Source organism: Channa argus, chromosome 13, assembly GCF_033026475.1.
Source record: "Channa argus isolate prfri chromosome 13, Channa argus male v1.0, whole genome shotgun sequence".
NCBI lineage: Eukaryota > Metazoa > Chordata > Actinopteri > Anabantiformes > Channidae > Channa > Channa argus.
The window spans coordinates 11,625,246-11,645,809 of NC_090209.1; the positions used below are offsets into that span (position 1 = coordinate 11,625,246).

At 37.8% G+C, this 20,564-nt stretch overlaps 2 protein-coding genes across 4 annotated transcripts; both read left to right on the top strand.

The window, feature by feature from the left end:
- The first annotated feature begins 1,023 nt into the window (after positions 1 to 1,023).
- Positions 1,024 to 8,527, top strand: LOC137139174 (solute carrier family 26 member 6-like). Of its 2 annotated transcripts, none has more exons than XM_067526060.1 (19): positions 1,024 to 1,265; positions 1,759 to 1,898; positions 2,152 to 2,262; positions 2,395 to 2,567; positions 2,658 to 2,822; positions 3,507 to 3,659; positions 4,025 to 4,107; positions 4,481 to 4,628; positions 5,519 to 5,632; positions 5,761 to 5,838; positions 5,945 to 6,040; positions 6,135 to 6,241; positions 6,381 to 6,450; positions 6,831 to 6,923; positions 7,001 to 7,111; positions 7,220 to 7,561; positions 7,701 to 7,755; positions 7,887 to 8,017; positions 8,115 to 8,527. In XM_067526060.1, exons 1-19 carry the CDS (start codon positions 1,135 to 1,137, stop codon positions 8,139 to 8,141), a joined length of 2,328 nt encoding a protein of 775 aa, XP_067382161.1. In that variant the 5' UTR covers positions 1,024 to 1,134; the 3' UTR covers positions 8,142 to 8,527. The 2 variants fall into 2 exon arrangements, with proteins under 2 accessions (XP_067382161.1, XP_067382162.1); XM_067526061.1 differs by having other exon boundaries at positions 7,223 to 7,561.
- A 2,106-nt stretch (positions 8,528 to 10,633) lies between these two features.
- LOC137139176 (solute carrier family 26 member 6-like) lies at positions 10,634 to 20,564 on the top strand. Of its 2 annotated transcripts, none has more exons than XM_067526065.1 (19): positions 10,634 to 10,931; positions 11,893 to 12,032; positions 12,189 to 12,299; positions 12,399 to 12,568; positions 12,695 to 12,859; positions 13,916 to 14,068; positions 14,290 to 14,372; positions 14,789 to 14,936; positions 16,119 to 16,232; positions 16,340 to 16,417; positions 16,529 to 16,624; positions 16,713 to 16,819; positions 16,916 to 16,985; positions 17,924 to 18,016; positions 18,191 to 18,301; positions 18,402 to 18,602; positions 18,814 to 18,868; positions 19,096 to 19,226; positions 19,304 to 20,564. In XM_067526065.1, the coding sequence occupies exons 1-19, from the start codon at positions 10,807 to 10,809 to the stop codon at positions 19,328 to 19,330; spliced, it is 2,178 nt and encodes a 725-aa protein (XP_067382166.1). In that variant the 5' UTR covers positions 10,634 to 10,806; the 3' UTR covers positions 19,331 to 20,564. The 2 variants fall into 2 exon arrangements, with proteins under 2 accessions (XP_067382166.1, XP_067382165.1); XM_067526064.1 differs by having other exon boundaries at positions 10,635 to 10,931; positions 18,402 to 18,707; positions 19,304 to 20,563.

Below are 20,564 nucleotides of genomic sequence, written 5' to 3' on the forward strand. Positions count from 1 at the left end.
TGACAAATGTTGTTTGACTTGATCCAATCACCTCATGAATTTGAATCATCAGTCCTCAAGACTTTTTTCTAGTCAGCTAAAGTCCATCGTGCATATTGGCCTACTGCAACATTTTCTTCCGAAACAGTGTGCACCTTTTTAAGAAATCTTTAATTTCTTGGCTATATCTTGCAGAGAATAACCTTCCTTTCTCAAGACAAGTATAGATTGATGCGTTCTAAGGAAAGCTCTTTTAATTTGGCCATTTTTAGTTGTAATTTGAACTGCAAATGACAGGTCATTCTAACCATAGAGGAAGAGGCAAATATGAACTCATATTATTGGCTCACTGAACGTGAATTTATTTTAAAATATTGAAAATAGTCAAATATATGATCAACTTAAGACCATCCACACTTGGATGTCTGCAGAAACTGATCAGTAGAATGCCATGGATTTGGACTTGAATAGGCTTAAAAAAGGTTTTATTCATTTTTTTGTGTTTTGAATAAGATTAATAAATGTGTATAAAAATACCAAAGTGTAAGTGTTTTTAAATGTTTTGCTCTGTTTGTGTGTGTGTGTGTGTGTGTGTGTGTGTGTGTGTGTGTGTGTGTGTGTGTGTGTGTGTGTAAGAGAGAGAGAGAGAAACGCAAACCACCTTACATTCCCCCACTGCCTCACTGTTTTAAAGGATTTAGATTTGAGATTCCATGTGGTTGATCTCCATAGTGGCAGCTGCTAATATCTGCAAAGTCTTACGAATGCAAAGAGACCACTGAGGCGAGAACACACCTAATCTGATTGCACAGATTAGATTGAAGACATATGTGTTTTAATGTGTTTTACCTTCACTTTCCAACCACTATAGACTAAGATGCATATACCCACACATAAACACACGCTATCTTAATTGTGTGTACGCAGAACAGAAACATGTGGGTCGGTGGTTGTTCTAAGTACAGAAAGGAATGGTCACTCCCACAGTCCAAAAACTGCTAGAGTGCCAAATACTGTCCATGAGTATAAAATCCTGAGGAGGCTTCGCTCATAGAGCAGTATTTTACTGTGACACCTGTTACCTGTCCTTTACCAACGGCCACCAGGAAAAGAGGCACGGGCTTCACAAAGGTCTACTGAATTTTTTGTTCAGACATGGACACAATTAAAAGGGAATATGTTGTACAGAGAGACATTATGGATGATGTCCGTCTGGATAAAGTGGCACAAAAAGGGACATGGGTCGTTAAACCGACCATTGGAGAACAGATTAAAGACTTCTTCAGGTAAAGGAGAGACACTAAAATTTACTTAGTGAACTGTTTTTCTCAAAAACTGTAGTAGATGTTACAGTTGTTTTTAAGGCTGAACAATTGTCTGATCTTGATTGTGTTTTTTCACAGCGTACTTCAGTGACCTTGTTAAAAATAAAAAACAAATATTGTTCATTTCACAACTGTTTTACCTAAATGATACTTTATCACCATCTTTACTGAACTCTGTATTTTCAGCGTACTATCTTCAGTATGTTCCAGGCTTCTACATGAGTATTATTGTTTTTAGTTGCAATGTTATAGAAATATCTTCTAGGTACATGTCTTGAAACTTCAAAATTCTGAATGAAGTAATAAAAGTGGACGCGGCCCTAATAACTTTTTTTTCTGAACCTTTACATTTGACATATGGTATTCAATTCACAGTTAACCGTTTTGAATCCAGAAGCATGCACATCATGAGATTTTAAAATAACAAAGTTGAATTTTCCTTTTTTTGCTGTAGATGTTCAATGTCCAGGCTGAAGCTCATACTGCTGTCATTCTTGCCTGTTCTGGAATGGCTGCCTCAGTATCCCTTCAAAGAATATATCCTGGGTGATTTGATCTCTGGTATCAGTATAGCTGTCCTGCATCTGCCAATGGGTTTGTATACATCTTACTGTATTTGCAAACTTTAAAGGTGTTTAGTTTAATATTAATCTACAATTCACATTTAATGTACAGATATGAGAGTGGCATCTGTTCTCTTGCCTCATTATTGGCAAGAAAGCAAAACCCACCATTTTCTAGATTTGAAATAGTTACATAAAAAATGTCCAAAAGCATAATAGATTAAATTTACCTATGACTGAATTACAAATGGATTAAGTGAAGGATGTTTTTTTTTTTTCTCTAGGCTTGGCATATGCTCCTCTGGCTGGCCTACGCCCTGTGTATGGTCTGTACACATCCTTCTACCCGGTGCTGCTCTACGTTATCTTTGGCACTTGCAAACACCTCTCCGTAGGTAAGAAAGTCCACATACGTGGCTGTAATTAATAAAGGAAGCAAAGTAACAGCAATGTGAATAAATGAATCTGTTGCTCAAGTCTGAATGCATGATTATATGTGTCTATGTGCTCTTGTTTTGTGCATCCAGGTACGTTTGCTGTGACCAGTGTCATGGTTGGGGAAGTAGTACAAGTTATGGCACCAGACAGCAACTTTCTTGTAAATGGAACTAATGGGACAACTGTAGTCAACACTGCAGATCGGGACGCATACAGAGTAGAGATAGCAATGGCCCTAACAATCATTATGGGAATCTACCAGGTGTGTGTTTGTGGGTCGATTTTGACCAAATGGAACATTTTGAAAACTACTTTTAAGTTATATTTACTGTTTTTTCCTTTCAATCCTAAGATCCTGCTGGGTTTGTTCAAGTTTGGTTTCATGGTGAACTATCTGTCTGACCCGATGATTCGCGGTTACACCACAGCATCAGCTGTTCTAGTTTGCATCTCCCAGCTAAAGTCCATTTTTGGAGTCTCCCCAGCCCTGTACAGTGGTATTCTCTCACCTGTTCGTGTGAGTATTTCAGGCATTACTCAATTTACCTACGGATACAAAATAAACTAATTTATAGACTTACAGCAGATGGACAAACTTATACTCTTCAGTGAGCAAAAGTTTGTTGAAGCTCATACAGTACAGCTCATACATTAGACTTTTGTTGTGAATATCAATGTGATTAAGCCTTTCTTTACATTACTGCTTGCTGAGGGATAGATTAGATCAATATTAATCCTGTGTCTGCTACAGCAAGCAGCTGGTTTAATTACTTTTGCACAAAGAAATAGGAGTAAAGCTTGCCCAGCTCTATCCAAAAGTACAAAATCTGATTAGTGCACCTGATTACGTGTTTGCTTGCGATCTTGTCCCAGCACAGCCATGTGTGTTCTCAGTCATTGGAGCTAATCAACTCTCTGCAGAGGTCGGCATTGAGTTGGGAAACACTATGATTTAGAGTATCTGCTTTCCAAAGGCTCATCACCATCTACTATTGAGTTTGATTATTTCATTTATTGTAATGAAATAGGGTTATTTGTTACATTTTCCATTGCAATGGAAACCTCTCCATAAAATCAACTTTTGCTCTTATTTAAAGCTCTTCACAGCTGGTCTCTCACACACACATTGAAGCCAGTCATTTTTTTTGTGTTGAACATGACATGTGTATTAACATGAGTTCCACATTTTTTTCATCCACAGACCTTCATTAATGTTTGCCAACTGCTGCCCAAGACTAGGCCTGTGGAAGTGATCATCACTGCGTTGTCGCTTCTTGTTCTCATTCCGGTCAAAGAAATGAACGCTTACTTCAAAAACAAGCTTGTTGTGCCCATCCCTATAGAGCTCGTAGTTGTAAGTCCCTGTTTAAAGTTTTTTCCAGTTAAACAATAGGTTTATTTATTTATTAGTATTTGTTGTATTATTAAAAATTTACACACACACACACACTATATATATATATATATATATATATATATATATATATAGAGAGAGAGAGAGAGAGAGAGAGAGAGATAGATAGATAGATAGATAGATAGATAGATAGATAGATAGATAGATAGATAGATAGATAGATAGACATGTGTGTGTGTGTGTGTGTGTTTGTGTATGTAAATTTTAAGTGTGTAAATTTTAAATAATAGAAAATAATAACACGTTACTGGGCAACTGATCATTTTGCTAGACATAATAAATTATTTTCTGTTTTTTTTAACCAGGTCGTAATTGGAACAATAATTACTCACTACACTGGAATTATAACTAAATATGGTGTAGCTGTGGTTGGAGTGATTCCCAGTGGGTAAGTTTATTTATGTATGTTCATCTCTGGGTTTTATTATTTTAAATTACAAAAAAGTTGGGTGTGTTTCTAAACAGTTTAAAATATTCATGTGCTTTCCAGCTTAAGCATGAAGCATGTGAAAAATATCTTTAAAATATATTACCTCAAACCAAAATGTTACACATGCTTTCCATTTTACGTTTTGACTTAAATTGATGCTGCTGGACTCTCACATTAAACCAATTAGTCAATTTCTTTGACTAATTCTGACTAAAACTCTGTCTACTTTTTAAAACTGTGTTATCCTTTAATACCATTAACTGCATGTTGATCTGCTTGTGTCAGGAAAGGGATTCAAACTTGAACCGTTCATGTTTTCCTCCCCCTCCAGGTTCCAGGCCCCTTTTGCACCATATTCCAATTTGTATGCACAGGTGGCAGGTAGTGCTATTGCTTTGGCTATAGTGAGTTATACCATTAATATTTCCCTGGGCAAAACTTTTTCTCGACGATATGGCTACAAGGTGGATAACAACCAGGTGAGGTGTTAACACACACACACACACTGTGATACAAATACCAATATACCTAATTCTCCACTACCTGTTAGCAGAGCCATGTGTAACTTCACAGAATAAATTAAATCTGTGTCACGTTAGATTTAGTATTAGCCTGTCTTGTTTTTGACCTATAAAGAACACATTATTTATTTATTGTGAGGCACCTGATTTTCAACAGCATTGTTTAGAAAGTCAGATATTTCAAGGTGTTAATGAAAAAAAGACATTTTATCAGAAATTTGGTTACTGCTTTAAGAATTGGACAAACATGAATTTAAGTCAATAACTATATTTAAACATATAGTATTGTGATTCTAAGTCAATTTCCAAATGTGAAATCCCCCAACTTCCTCATACTGCATAACACCCAGCCAGGGTGTCTAACATCTCAATGGGGGAACAGCAATAGAAATTAATTTACCTACTCATTTAAAACAGAAGGCAACAATATAACAAGTAACAAACAATTTATCTTCAGAAAAATATAAACAATTCTGTTAAGATTTACTTTTACCTTTCTACTAGCGAGATTTTGCAGGTCGTATCAATATTGTATTGGAAAAATTAGATTATTTTTTTCCCCATAAAATTGATGCAGCTTATTAGTGTTGGCCTATGCAATCATGAATACCCAACAAGCTTTAGGCAATCAAGTCAATCCTAAATGTGCTTGGCACAGCGCTCAGTGTGATGTGCTGGCATGACCATAGAGTTTGAGAACTATACATCCACCACAGACTTAATACTAATGTATACTAAAAACAATCCTACTAGAATCAATCTAATGTCACTATCTGTATGATAGTTTCATTGCTTTAAACTGAGAAGGTGTATCTCATCTTGCTGTTTTAATTTATTTTTATTTTTAGGAGCTGCTTGCAATCGGTATTGGCAACGTCGTTGGAGGCTTTTTTCAGTGTTACTCTGTAACTGCTGCCCTGTCTCGCAGCCTTGTCCAGGAGACCACAGGGGGCAAGACACAAGTAAACAAATACATTGGCATTTTGCACAAACGGCACAGATACTTGTGATTACATTTAATTATTTTGATAAGCGTAAGACTGGTTATTTTACAACGTGTGTGTGTGTGTGTATGTGTGTGCTTCAACAGGTGGCTGGAATTATTTCATCTCTCCTTATGCTGATTGCGATTTTAAAAATAGGTTCTCTTTTTCAAGATCTCCCTAAGGTAAAACTCCATCTATTTCATATGATCATTATTTCTCCTGAAGGACAATTTAGTAACCAATAAGACTTTTGGTATACATGAATATGTGTCTGTGTGTTTTCTTCAGGCTGTCTTAGCTGCAGTAGTGCTCGTGAACTTGAAAGGAATGTTTGTGCAGTTTGTTGACATTCCTTTTCTGTGGAGGACCAACAAGGTTGATTTGGTAAGTGCAGATCTTTATTACCCATTCTGTTCAGTTGAAAAACCACACATCACTTTTAACCCCACTGACTGTCAGTAATTTTACTGCCCTCTAGCTGGTGTGGATGGTAACGTTCATAGGTGCTATCGTGCTCAACCTGGATGTGGGTCTGGCTCTTGCTGTTGGCTTTGCCATACTTACTGTCATCTTCAGAACACAACTGTAACTACACACAACTAATTAATATAATAATTAATTTAATATATGTGCAAATATAATTAAATATTCTCATGAGATTTTCACAGAGCTGCAAGGTTGTTCTTGTTGTATGTTATAGAAAAAATATGTATTTTAATTTCAGACCGCACTACTCTCTTTTGGGCCATGTGGCAGGCACTGACTTGTATCTGGACACAGAGACCTACAGGGAGGTGAGAGTATTTAAATAAAACCTGCTGCAGTATTATAGAGAATTTATCCAGTGTACTTTATGGTTTGACCAGGCTCATTTCATTGTAACACCATTCCTGTCTATCTCAGTGCTCGTTACCAATACAGTAGTTATCATACTCTCACATAAATCTAAAATAGTGAACATGCCAAACAAATATTGGTGGGTTAGCATTGTAGCTGTGCGTATGTTAGACGGTTGGCATCGGCATGCTGTTTGTCCTGGGGGTTAGATCAATTTTCATTCATCGAATGTTAGCATTGCTCTATTAAAACACACTATAGCCAGAGGAGTTAGACAAAGCAAACGCGCAAATCCAAAGTGAGTTTCTGAACTCTTCTCCTTCATGTGTCTCTACAGGCTAAAGAGATTCCTGGAATTAAAATCTTCCGTTCATCCACAACTATCTACTACACAAATGCTGAAATGTACTTGGATGCCCTGCAAGAGAAGGTGTTGTATTTGTGTGCAGGCTTGTCTGAAACGTCCAGAACTCTATTTCTTTTACTGATGCTCTGCATTTTACACAGAGTGGAATTGATATCAGGGTCCTGTTGTTAGCAAAGAGGAAACGAGAAGCAGATCTGAAGCGTCAACAAGAGAATGCGAAAAAGAAGGCAGAAAAGGAGGCAAAGAAACAAGTACTGTAACCTAAACGACCCATTTACAGATAACTTGAAACCATTCATTTATGATTCTTGAGTAATAATTCAATACTAATATTTATTATCACTGTTTTAACTTCATAGCAGAAGAGATCGGGTGGACATCTGCCTGGTGGCCCATTCTCTTTAAAGGAGTCCAACGATGACTATTATGAAAGACTGAGAAGACAGAGTCAAGGAACTATTTCAGAGATTTCCCTGCCAGAGACCTCTCCCCCCAACAATGATATAGGCCAAGTAAACTGGGCTTACCAACATGACCCAAACATCTTCGATTCAGTTCCAGACAAGTTTCGCCAAGGCCCTGATACCATCACACAGGTATCGCCCCCCATCGCAGATGGCAAGGGAGGGACACACAGCTTCATCCTGGATGTTTCAACACTCAGCTTTGTGGACACAGTCACATTGAATACCTTCAAAAATGTACGTGTGAATTTAAAAATAAGAAATGACAATAAATTATTAACTTGTCAATCTAATAATGCAATTTAATAGTTCAATCCACATATGTTTTAAATAAAGAAAATGAAAACAAACTGTGATGTCTGACTTTCTCTTACAGATTTTCACAGAATTTGGGGAGGTTGATTTGGACGTCTATTTAGCAGGTTGCCAAGGTGAGTAGGACACCAGAAAAACAAAGTTACCATCGCAAAAACAGACTGTTTTAGATCTCAGACTCAGTGGTGCCACATTGTTCTGTGTCGCTCTCGTAGAATCTTATTTCCGTGCTTGTTTTTTTGTCTAGCCTGTGTTGTGAAACAGCTGGAAACTGCAGGCTTCTTCTCAGACGCCATTCCAAAAAGCAAGGTGTTTGTCACAATTCATGATGCAGTGATTTTTGTTCTCAAGAAACGGAGCCAGATGGACCTCATACTTGTAAGTTCATTGTTTTGAATATTCACTTCACTCCTAAGATCACTTGTTTTTATTACCTGTTATTTCTGTATAGACTCAGTCCAAATGTTTTTTTTAGGATATTCCTGGCAACACCAAGATGTAACCAGCAGAGGTCAGACTGTTCCAACTCTTCCTGTTGTCCCATGCTAACCTTGAAGGCACATAACCAGCCACATAGGCTGTTCTTGAGCCCCCACCCTACCACCACCATTCTATATATTAGAAAAACTATGTTTCTAATCAAAACACAAGGGCAGACAACAACAAATAATCTGGGATTCTGAAATAATTGGTAATTGCATAAGTAAACAATATAAGGGTTAAAAAACACATTCGTTTGGAGTATTTCTTCCTCACACTTCTAGTTGTGCAGCTGTATAAAGGTGTAACATACTTAATGTGATTTAACCAGAATGCTTTCTGTATGAATATTCAATATATTCTATGAATCATAATCAAAAACAAATGTATAAAAAGTGATTAAGCAAACATACTTTGTGTCTTTATCTGTTCTTTGCTGTCCTGGCCTATTCTTCCTGATGACAAATTCACATCCTGCACATTGTCTATTGTCTCTGTACTTCTCTAAGGATGGAAATACCATCATTCCTTCCATATATTAACACTGATTCACAGAGCCCACTGTACAATAGATACTAACTTACTGTAGTAGAGAGCACACAGTTGGATGGTATTATGTATTTCTCTTCTTGATTATCTTTTCATGTTTTTGCATCATGACCTCAAACCCTGCAACTACATTGCTGGAGACTTACAATGAGAAGGAATTGAGGGAGAGATAAAATCAGAGATAATGAAACAGCTGCACTGACACTCTGAAAACCTCTTACACATTTTCAGCATTTCTCATGTAAAAACGTAAAAACATGATGTATGTCAACTTTTTTCAACACAGAAAATTGAATCAGACCAATAAGCATAATCAGTGTCACTATTATCATTACAGTCTTATGACTAGCCAAACACACACAATATTTCTATCCTAATAGAACACAAATTGTCATTATCTTTATTGTCTTTATTAACAAAAACTTTTAAACATATATGAGGCTTCTGATGTCACTAAACGTCAACTGGAGTCAGGTGTTAGCAAACCAGGAGTCCAAGCAATGAAATGAGAATGGAGGTATCATGTAGAGCTGCTTTTAATTTGAAAAAATATGTTGTATGCAATTTACAAGCAGGATCAGCTGATTTGTGATAATTTCATGCAGTGAACCAGACAGAGATAACTAACTAAATAGTGCATTGTACTGTATTAAGTTTAAAATGTAATTTAAATTGAACTGTTTTACAATAAATACTTTTTCTAATATGACTATTGAAAGATGATTAAGTTAACAAGTTATATTCAATTTATAAGAATGTAAATGTTCAAGTACATGTAAATATGAACAAACCCTGTAAATTCAGGCCAGAAATGCACAGACAAACAGATCTGGGTATCAAAAAGAAGCTACACTGAAGAGATACAAAAACTGGTTTCAGCCAGTGACCATGCCAGCTAAAAGAAACCATTGTCCTCGCTGCAGGAAACTGTCAACTGGTTCATGACCTAAAGTGTTTTACTGTGGGTTTGATAAGCCTCTCCTCGTCAGTGAAAAAAATACAGTAATTAAAACATAAACCATCAAAAACAACATGTTAAATGTAAAACATTAATTATATCACATGAATGCAAAGAACCTATTTTCCAGTGTAAGTCATGCCAAGAAACAATCACTGACCTGCTCTGTGGAGGGGGCACTCTCAGAAAGAACATGTGAGTTAGTGAAATACAATTTCTGTATCAGTAGCAGCGTGACTTACTTTATGTTCGTCTGCATTCGTTTATTCTTCTTTACCTACTTGTTTCAAGCTTGTATCATTATTATATCCCCATACCACACACTAGACTAAGTCTCAGAAATTTCAAAAACATCAAAACCTCAACATAGAAAATGTGCTGGTTTCCTTTGAGAGATCAGGGGATTAGAGACATTTCAGGTTTTGTAAACAGTCATGGGGAAAAAGATGACATAAGACAGGATAGGATACCACCTCGTACTCATACCTCATACTTAAGGAAGTTGTTAAAAAAGGTTGGTGAAAAAATAGGTTTTATGGCCCGCCAATTTCCTGCTGACAATGAAAGTATGGTGACTTTATCTCATGAATGATGAAAGGTAGGCAGCTATAAAGATAAGATGCTTTAGCCTTTTCTGGGGCATGCGTACAGACATAACTGATAAACTTCCACTTCCACTGAGAGATACTGGATGCTTGCTTTATGGAAGAATAAAAACAATAAAGCAAAGTTTTATCGTTAACATCATCATAGTTACCTCCATGTGTGAGTTTTAGCATGTGCACTGCATTTACATAGAGCAATGTTTGCCAGTTGCAGTGTTTCAGTTTGTGTCCCTCCATCAGGTTTTACAAGTTCTTACAGTTTAGAATGTTTACCAAAGTTTGGGTTTCCAGCTACAGTTTTCAACAAGTGAATCACTCAAGGCCGACAGGCATACGCCCACTCATTAACACACATCACCTTAGGTGTGTGTATGCAGAACAGAGGTGTGTGGGTTCGTACAAGAAGGGAACAGTCACACCCACAGTCCAAAATCTGCTAAAGCACCAAATACTGTCCAAAGGTTTAAAACACTGAGGAGGCTTCAGTCCCACTTCAGTGTTTGGCTTTTATTGTAACACCTGTGACTGGCAGAAAAGAACAGCTCAAAGAGACTCGAGCTCTGCTGAATTCAGACATGGATAAAAGGGAGTATGTTGTGCAGAGAGAGATTCTGGATGATGTACGTCTGGATGAAGTGGCACAAAAAAGGACCCGGATCACTAAAACAACTACTGGTGAAGGAGTAAAAGAGTCCTTCAGGTAAAAGAGAGATTGGGGTGATGAAAACTGAGATACACAAAGACACAAATTGAGAGGAAGAAGTCATTTGTGTCTGGATGTGGATATTTTCCAGTGTGTTTCTAATTGTATCTGTTTATGTGGCGTTCACTTTGCCTCGATCTGCTGACTCAAGTGGTCCATGAATGAGCAGACGAGACGGTGAGGAATAAAGAGTCCATTTTTATTAATTAGGCATGTGAACTCCTGTCAAAGACACATTTTTTGTCATGGCACCTTAAAATATGTTTGTTTTTTTCTCTATTTGTAAAAAAAAAAAAAAGCTTGTGAATCAAAACATCTGCTATAGTTTTTATCAGCTGCACCTGTGACAATAATGCCACACTGGATAACACTGTTTTTCCCAGAAGAAAGACAGAAAAATAGAGAGAAAAGTATTTACATTAATATTAATGACACATGATACATTAAACAATTACAGTAACACAGGATATATTTTAAGACCAAATATTTTTTATCACAATATTGTAATATTTTGATATTTCAGCTGAAGGAAACAAAACTTTGTGCTAGTGATGTAACAAGTTTCTAAATCTGTGCTAATAAAAGTTATTAGTTTGTTTTACTGTTACAAGTCCAGCTGATAAAAACTATAGCAGATGTTTTAATTCTCAAGACATGTTGTGTATTTGATTGTTAATTCCATAATTTAAAAATGTGACTCTTTATTTTTCCGCAAAAATATAAAAATGTGCAAATAATCTAAATTTAAAAATATAGCATTGGTTTTGAGGGTTAACGTTGAATAAAAGAGAGCAGATTTGTTTCTTCCATGAAAAGTGTAGGTCAGTGTAAAAACACCTTCCCTAGTTTAACACCCAGCAAATAATTTGAATGTGAAATTCTGTGCTTGCATTGTTTTAGTGTCGTATATGTATACGTGGTATGAATAGTGTTTTTTTATTCGGGATGTCTGCTGCAGGTGTTCAGTCTTCAAGCTGAAGCTCATACTGCTGAGATGGGTGCCTGTTCTGGGCTGGTTGCCTCACTATCCCATCAGAGGAAACCTCATGGGGGATGTAATCTCTGGCTGCAGTGTGGCCGTCATGCATCTGCCACAAGGTTTGGTTGTGCGAATATGATGCATCCACTCTTTAATCCTCCTCCCAAGATAATAGCAATGAGCACTTTCCCAAAATGTCAAATAATGTTTTATCCTTGCCTATTACTGAATGTCTTCTGGATTAGAAACAGACCTCCTCTCTATTCTTTCTGTAGGTATGGCATATGCTACTCTGGCTGGCTTACGTCCTGTCTTTGGACTGTATTCATCTTTCTATCCAGTATTGATCTACTTCATCTTTGGCACGTCTAGACACATCTCCATAGGTGAGAAAGTAGATGCAAGGTTGTGAATAAAAAAAAAAACGAACAACAAAACAAAACAGAAATTGTGACATTAACATGAATCAACTTGCGTGTGTCCAGGTACGTTTGCTGTGGTCAGCATCATGGTTGGGAATGTCGTGGAAAGGCTGGCACCGGACCTAAACATTACTGGAAATGGCACTGATGGGACAACGGTGAACACCGATGCACTTGATGCCTACAGAGTACAAATAACAAGCTCCTTTGCAGTCCTGACAGGAATCTTTCAGGTCTGTGTTTTTGTTTTTATCTATCAAATTGAAAACTTTTTCTGACTTTATCGAGGTGTTGAACAACCCTTAAAATTCAAGTCCCACTTCTTTGGTCCAACACTTTTCTCTCTTTTATTTCCCAAGATCCTGTTGGGTGTGGTGAGGTTTGGTGTCATGGTAACTTACCTGTCTGAGCCTCTGATTCGTGCTTACACCACGGGATCAGCATTTCTAGTATGTGCCTCCCAGCTAAAGTACATTTTTGGAGTTGTACCGTCTCGATTCAGTGGTCCTCTATCTGTCATATATGTGAGTATATCCTATATTACATAATTTACTTAATACAGACAAGAAGCTAACTGACTTACTTATGGCAGCTGGGTAAACTTGCAGAAGGCTTTACAGTAACTGTCTTTCTGTAGCCAGGTCTCCCAGTAAAGCTTTCTGCAGCACTGTATCAAACATGCACAAGAGCCCTGTTCCACTTTTGTGGTGTTACTTTGGTGTAGCTCACTGCATTCTTGATTTTCAGATATGTTGGATTATACAAGCCATGGAGGATACATATCTAAATATCATTTCATGATAAATTTTAATTGGTCTTACTGTTTTATTGTGGTCATGGAAAATATGAGCTCATTTTGAATTTGAACACATCTCAAAAAAGTTGGAACAGGGCTATTTTTACCATTGTGTAGCATCCCCTCTTCTTTTAACAACTGTCTGGAAACATCGGGGAAGTAAGGAGACCAGCTGCTGGAGAGGACAGTTGTCCCAATCTGATGCAGGATTTTAGCTGCTCAACAGTCCTGGGCCTTTGTTGCCATCATTTTTTTTTCTTTTTTATGATGTACCAAATGTTTCCTATTGGTGAAAGGTCTGGACTGCAGGCAGGACAGCACCCAGACTCTTCTCCTGTGAAGCCATGCTGTTGTGATGGATGCAGCATGTGATTTAGCATTGTCTTGCTGAAATATGCAAGACCTTCCCTGAAGGAGACATTGTCTGGATGGGAGCATATGTTACTGTAAAAACTATGTACTTTTCAGCAAAGATGAAAAGCACTGACTTGAGCATTTTGAGCAATGATATGTGAACGTGTGCATAAGAGCAACCCTGTATGTAGTGGAAAATATTGCTTAAGATACTGAAGCTAAAGCCAAATAATTGATGTAGCAACCAACTCTACAAAATCAAGTATTAGATTATCTGCAGGTCAATTGTGTGAGACATTTGTACAATTTTGTCCACCACTTACACATAGTGATGCCGATAATCTTTGTCCATTTTTTTGCGTTCTACATTATATGTGCATTAAGTTGATTTCCAGCTTTCTCCCTTTGTTCCTGTCGTTTGTTTTCACAGACTGTGGTGGATATTTGCCGACTGCTTCCTAAGGCTAAACCACCAGAGGTTGTAGTCAGCGTGGTGGTGCTCACTGTTCTCACTGTGTTCAAAGAAATCAATTCCTACTACAGAGAAAAGCTGCCTCTGCCCATCCCCGTAGAACTCATACTTGTGAGTCATTTGCTGTTTCGTCTGTCTTTTCTTTTTCTCTCACAAATGCTTTGTTCATTTACTAGTCCACCAGGGGGCACTTCACCACTGTAATCATGCTGCACTGCTGGGCCTGCTGACCTTACTTTACACTTTACACTTTACAAAAGCGGCTTTGCATGTGCTCAGATGAATGATTTATACTAAATCAACATTTTTTGTTTACTTGTTTTTGTCACCAGATTATAGTAGCAACAATTATCTCCCACTTTGGCAGCCTTAAGAGTAAATATGGCGTTGATGTGGTTGGAGAGATTCCCAGTGGGTACGTTTCTCAATATTTCTCTCTCTCTCGCTCTCTGTGTGTGTGTGTGTGAGTGTGTGTGTGTGTGTGTGTGTGTGTGTGTGTGTGTGTGTGTGTGTGTGTGTGTGTGTGTGTGTATGTGTGTGTGTGTTCGTTACTTGAAATGCTGCTGTGGTGCATGTAACCAGGAAGCAACACATGGATGTGTAAACAGTTGCTATATTAGCAGATTACTGTATTATATACAAAGGCTACTCTGAGCCTCTCTTGTGTTTGCTAGAAATATGATGTTCATGGTTTTCCAATTTAGTTTTTTTGGAAAGAAAAAAAGGACTGTTTTTTTCTTTCAAACTACAGCTTATAACAGCAAAATCAGTATCAGGTAAAAGGTAAAAGTGATATAAAACCTGAACCATTAATCTTTTCTCTTGTTCCAGGCTTAGGGCCCCTTTTACTCCAGATGCCACTTTATTCACACAGATGGTAGGTGATGCTTTTGCTGTGGCTGTAGTGAGCTACACCATCAGCATTTCCCTTGCCAAAACATTTGCCCTAAAACATGGCTACAAGGTGGATAGTAACCAGGTGAGATGTAGACACACACACTCACATGGTGGTACTCACAAATAACTGTGGACTGTGAACTGACTGACTGCCAACACAGAAGAGTCCACTCTGGCCATATCTCTGTGATCCCTCACTCACAGTTGGTCACGAGGTTGTGTTAAGTCACGTCCCCGACAAGAACAAAGATTAACTTGCGTGTCTGCACAGTACATTCAATAGTAAAATATTAGTGACATTTAAACCTTAATTCCATGTTCAGTTAAATTTTCTAAAATCTTATCTTATAAATAGTGCTGTACGTTTACTGAAATACTGTACTAAACCTCAGATTTGAGCTATTTGTACTTTACTTACTCCATTTTTTTTTTTTTTTAGTTTATACTTCAGGGCAGCACAGTGCTCTGCTGCCTCACAGCTAGAAGGTACCTGGTTTGAATCCAGTAGGTGGCTGCAGCCTTTCTGTGTGGAGTTTGCATGTTTTCTCTGTCCAGGGTGTACACTGCCACTCACCCATTGACAGCTGAGATAGTCTCCAGCCCCCAGCTACCCTGGACTCAATAAGCAGTTACAGCTAATGGATGAATGAATGTATAATTTATACTTCTAATACAATGTCAGAGGAAAATATTTAGTAAAATTAATTTTTCTGAATGGCTTAAGTTACAAATTAAATTATTATTTAACAAACAAGTTATTACAAATGTTTTGTTACATAATAAACTATTAATACTACTATATACAAGTAGTATTGAAATGACTGAGTTGATTAAACAAAATGAAATGGCAACAATATGCATGTAATTATATACATCATGTGCATCTAAAATGTCCAAATAATAATAACGCAGCTAAATTTCCCATTGTATAATGTGACAAGGCCATGCAGACACACAAGAGTACTGTAGATTTCATATGGTACATAGACTGTGTCTGTAGCACACAGGCTAATGTTTGGAGCATGTGTCTGGGATCATTCTGCACTGAAGAGAGAGGAGCAGGGAGCACACAACCTTTAAGTGGTGCTAAATCATAAATACCCACTGTAGAATTAATGACCAGTGCACCACAAACGCCAAACATGTGCCCTGATAATAACGGCATCAAATGTCACTTTTATTATCAAAGACAATCTGATTGGTTGTCTAAAAGTTATTGGTTTAAACTGAGAGGTGCTTCATCTTGCTCTATCTGTTCTTCCAGGAGCTGGTTGCGCTCGGTCTTAGTAACACTTTTGGCGGATTTTTTCAGTGTTACTCTGTAACTGCTTCCCTGTCTCGCACCCTTGTCCAGGAGACCACAGGGGGCAAGACACAAGTAAACAAACACACACATAGCTGCAGAAATACATTTAAATAAAAGAACGTGTCTTATATTCAACCTAGGACCATTTTTACAGTGTGCATATTGTTGCTTTTTGTCAGGTTGCTGGAGTTTTTTCATCCATCCTGTTGCTTATTGTGATTTTGAAAATAGGTTCTCTCTTTGAAGACCTCCCGAAGGCAAGATTCTCCTTTTTGTACCATTTCTTTGTAATGATCATTCATTTAACTTAATCACAGTTTATTAACCAATCATACTGTTGGTATATGTGAATTTGTGCGTTTTCTTAGGCCATCTTAGCTGCAATTGTGATTGTGAACTTAAAGGGAATGTTTCTGCAGTTGGCTGACATTCCTATTCTGTGGAGGACCAACAAGGTTGATCTTGTATGTTGACCTTTTTAGTCTTTCTGCTGAGTGACGCACTGGGTGAATCTTGCATCTCCCCACTGACTGACTTTTTATTGTCCTCTAGATGGTGTGGCTGGTAACATTCGTATGCACCATCCTGCTCAACCTGGATGTGGGTCTGGCTGTTGCTGTTGGTTTCTCCATACTTACTGTCATCTTCAGATCACAACTGTAACTACACATCTAACTGTATATCCAAACATAAGTAGAGATTCTGACTAGATTTTCACAGAGCTTGCTGTGATTTGTTATTCTAATACATTTCAGACCGCACTACTCTCTATTGGGCCTTGTGCCAGGCACCGACTTGTATCTGGACATAGATACCTACCAGGAGGTGACAATCATTTAACGACAAATGAATATTGCTCAGTACAATAATTATTCACATACATTTAATTGGTTGGTTCACTGAGAGATACACATTTTTATCCATGCAAATGGCATGTCACTAGAAAACTTTAAAATTCACCCAGTGTTGGGCTAATATAGCTCAAACAAAGTACATGGGTTAAATTTAGCCAGTACCGTTAAGTTGTTGGTGCATTTTATACATCTCCATTGGGTCATTGGGTCAAAACACTTTTTACCCATGTTACTGTACTGGGTAAATTAACTCATTTTTGTGTATGTGCTATATTTACCCACCACAGGGTCAACAGGCAGTTGTAGACAGAGCATGTTAGTTTCTGAACAGGCTTAGACACAGGGCAAACATTCAGTTGTGACAAAGAAAAAAAACATACATCACCTAATTATTGCACTGAGGTTATAAGGCACTTGAATATTTCTATTTTGAATTATGTTATGTTAATAATAGTTTTACTCAACGTTTTACTCAACTACAATTCAGACTAAAATATTCTACTTTTAACTCCACTACATTTATTTGACAGCTGTCATTACTGTGCAGTTAATAAAACATAACATATTAAATTACGCTGATTATTATTAAAGGTTAAGATAATTACCTTCTTCATTAGTAAGTTTTTGAAAATTTTCATTTATTGTTGTTTCTCAATTACAACTACCAAGCTCTTGGCAGTACAGTACAGCAGAACAGAGGGATAGGTGGAGCAGTCTGCATTAAGTTCAAGTGTTATTGTTTGAATTGTTTGAAAACTAACTAAAAGTTATGAGTACTTCCTAGACACATTATACCTGTAGGTTAGCGTTGCAGTGTAATTATGTTAGCCTGCTGGCATTGCTGTGCTGTGTCACAATTAAATTTTGAAACAAGTTTTTTGAACTCTTCTACTTCATGTGTTCCTGCAGGCTAAAGAGATTCCTGGAATTAAAATCTTCCGTTCATCAACAACAGTCTACTACACAAATGCTGAGATGTACTTGGACGCCCTGCAAGAGAAGGTGTGTATATTTTATATATGTGTCCATGAATGTAAGTGTGTATTTATGTGCAGGCTTGTATTTGATGGTGGGATGTAATACCTTTCTAGAATGTCCAGCAGCCATAATTGCTTTCATCATCTCTCTCACTCATCTCATGTTCACTTCTCTATCTATAATGCACATTTTGTACAGAGTGGAATTGACATCAGGAAGCTGTTGACAGCAAAAAGGAAACGAGACACAGAGTTGAAGCGTAAACAAGACAAAGAGAGAAAAAAAGCAAAAAAGGAGTCAAAGAAACTAGTACTGTATCCCACATGTCACATTTAGATTATCGCGAAAGCAGTCAATTATGAATTTTTGATCAATATCATTAAAAATATTTATTATCACTTTTTTAAAGTATTGGCAGGACCAAGTTGTTGGACATCTGTCCAATGGAACATTCACATTAAAAGATGAAGAAAGGAATGTTTCAGAGTTTAACCAGAGCTCTGCGAGCCACCTTGGTATAGGCCAAGTAAACTGCGCCTACCAACATGACTCAACCATCATGGACTCAGATTCAGGCAGAGGTTGCCACGGTGATGACAGCATCAACCAGGTATCGCCCCCAGATGACAAGGGAAGGGGAGGGACGCACAGCATTATCTTGGACATTTCAACAGTCAGCTTTGTGGACACAGTCTCTGTGAAAACCTTGAAAAATGTATGTGTGAACATAATGATCTGGCATTGTGTTAAGTGAGCATATGTGTCCAGGCTGAAAGTAACAAGGCAATACCAAACACACGCATTCTTTCTTTTCCTCACAGATTTTCACAGAATTTGGAGAGGTTGATTTGGACGTGTATTTAGCAGGCTGCCAAGGTGAGTGGGACACGAGACAAAACAGAGGCAAAGTTAACTCCCTAAATGCAGACTCAATGCACTGAAGGTTTAGATTATAAATATCAAGGTCTGACTCAGTGGTGCCACATTGTTCCCTGTCTGACATGTCACTGAAATGTAAATATTTTTAATCATAAAATGCTCTCCATCTGGTTATCTCTTATTGCAATGTGCGTTCTTATGTCCCCATGTGTGTTAAATATTAGCCTGTGTTGTGAAGCATCTGGAAACTGCAGGCTTCTTCTCAGAGTCCATCACAAAGAACAAGCTGTTTGTCACAATTCACGATGCAGTGCTTTATATTCTCAAGAAACGAGGAAAGACAGACCTTAAACTTGTGAGTCCATTGCTTTGTATATACTTTACGCTTCACTACTGCACATAGTCTGAAATTGACCTGTGTTCATTTGTCAGGATGTTTCCACCACAACCGCTATGTGACCAGCAGGGGTCAGACTGTTCCAACTCTCTGTCCTCATCCTGCTCCTCCTCTTGGCTGCCCGCTGTTCCATTGCTCACCACTGGTCGTCACTTCCCATTGGCGGAGCGCACCACCTTGTCATGGCGACTGGTTGCCACGGAAATACAGGGAACCGTTGCTGTGGCAACAGGCTTTTTATGATATCGCCTAATGAGATAGCACGCAATACGTCAATGCAGCTCTGTAGTGTGTGACAGACAGAGAAGGGGCGGGGGTTAAGTGGGAGAATGTAACATTGCACTAACAGGAGTCTATATTTATAGCTTCTGTGAGAGATTAAAGTCAGTTTAAGGTTGACTGTATGGGAAAACCTATATGCAAGAGTGGTTATGATGAAGAAAGGTCATGATTTGTATGCATGTATCTGACTCTGACTGATTTCTCGATCTACTGCGTTGGGCTTTCTGTTCTTTTGGAAAGGAAGATCAAATGTCTTCCACAGCCAATCAATGAAATGTAAATATTTGTCATTGCTATGACAGAGCAAGTTCCGCTGGGTGACGTTCCTAATCTTTACCGTACCGTACCGTACCATCTATTTTCTCCAGACACCTGCAAGAATGTGTTGATTTGCAGATATGGTGAAATAGGTGTTACATTTAATAAGAGCAGCAGCTTTTAAACACAGCGTGGGTGTATTTATAGTCAGCTTTAACGCGTCACATTTCTCTGACAGCTTGAGCTCCTTTCTTTTTTTGGGATCCTGTCTCATGCTAGAATCTGAAATTGTATCTATTACCGTCAAAAGCTAAATACTACATTGTAATTTCTATTTACAGCATATGCTGTGTTTCCTAAGTACGGGACAGTTTTTCAAATTAGGTTTTTAAAATTTTAATTGTAGGTTTGATATGCCTGAGAAATGAGACCATTAATATGACACAAGGGTCGACCACCACACTTTAATACTTTACCTACCAGCAGAAAACACTGCAAACCATGAATCATCTAACCACTCCCGTGTGAAAAATGTCAAGTGCTCACCACCATGTTCATGTGGATTACACTTGTAGTCTGGCAGCAGTTTAAGCTTTTAAATATGTTAACTATGACTCTCTGTGGTCATTTTTATACAGTTTTAAAGGTGCAACATATTTAATGCGACTGAACAAGATTTCTTTCTGTACAATTTTCTAGTATGTTTTATGAAGAAAAAAGGAACGAGACACAAAGAGAGAAATAAGAGTCATAAAA

What these genes read in the sequence shown, in the direction of transcription:
- LOC137139174 (XM_067526060.1), top strand. Translation starts at nt 1,135, where the DNA reads ATGGACACAATTAAAAGGGAATATGTTGTACAGAGAGACATTATGGAT. An exon ending in TTGCAAACACCTCTCCGTAG is followed by an intron (nt 2,263 to 2,394) that starts GTAAGAAAGTCC and finishes TTGTGCATCCAG; the next exon opens with GTACGTTTGCTGTGACCAGT. An exon ending in GCCAGATGGACCTCATACTT is followed by an intron (nt 8,018 to 8,114) that starts GTAAGTTCATTG and finishes TGTTTTTTTTAG; the next exon opens with GATATTCCTGGCAACACCAA.
- LOC137139176 (XM_067526064.1), top strand. Translation starts at nt 10,807, where the DNA reads ATGGATAAAAGGGAGTATGTTGTGCAGAGAGAGATTCTGGATGATGTA. An exon ending in GGACCAACAAGGTTGATCTT is followed by an intron (nt 16,625 to 16,712) that starts GTATGTTGACCT and finishes ATTGTCCTCTAG; the next exon opens with ATGGTGTGGCTGGTAACATT. An exon ending in GTATTTAGCAGGCTGCCAAG is followed by an intron (nt 18,869 to 19,095) that starts GTGAGTGGGACA and finishes GTTAAATATTAG; the next exon opens with CCTGTGTTGTGAAGCATCTG.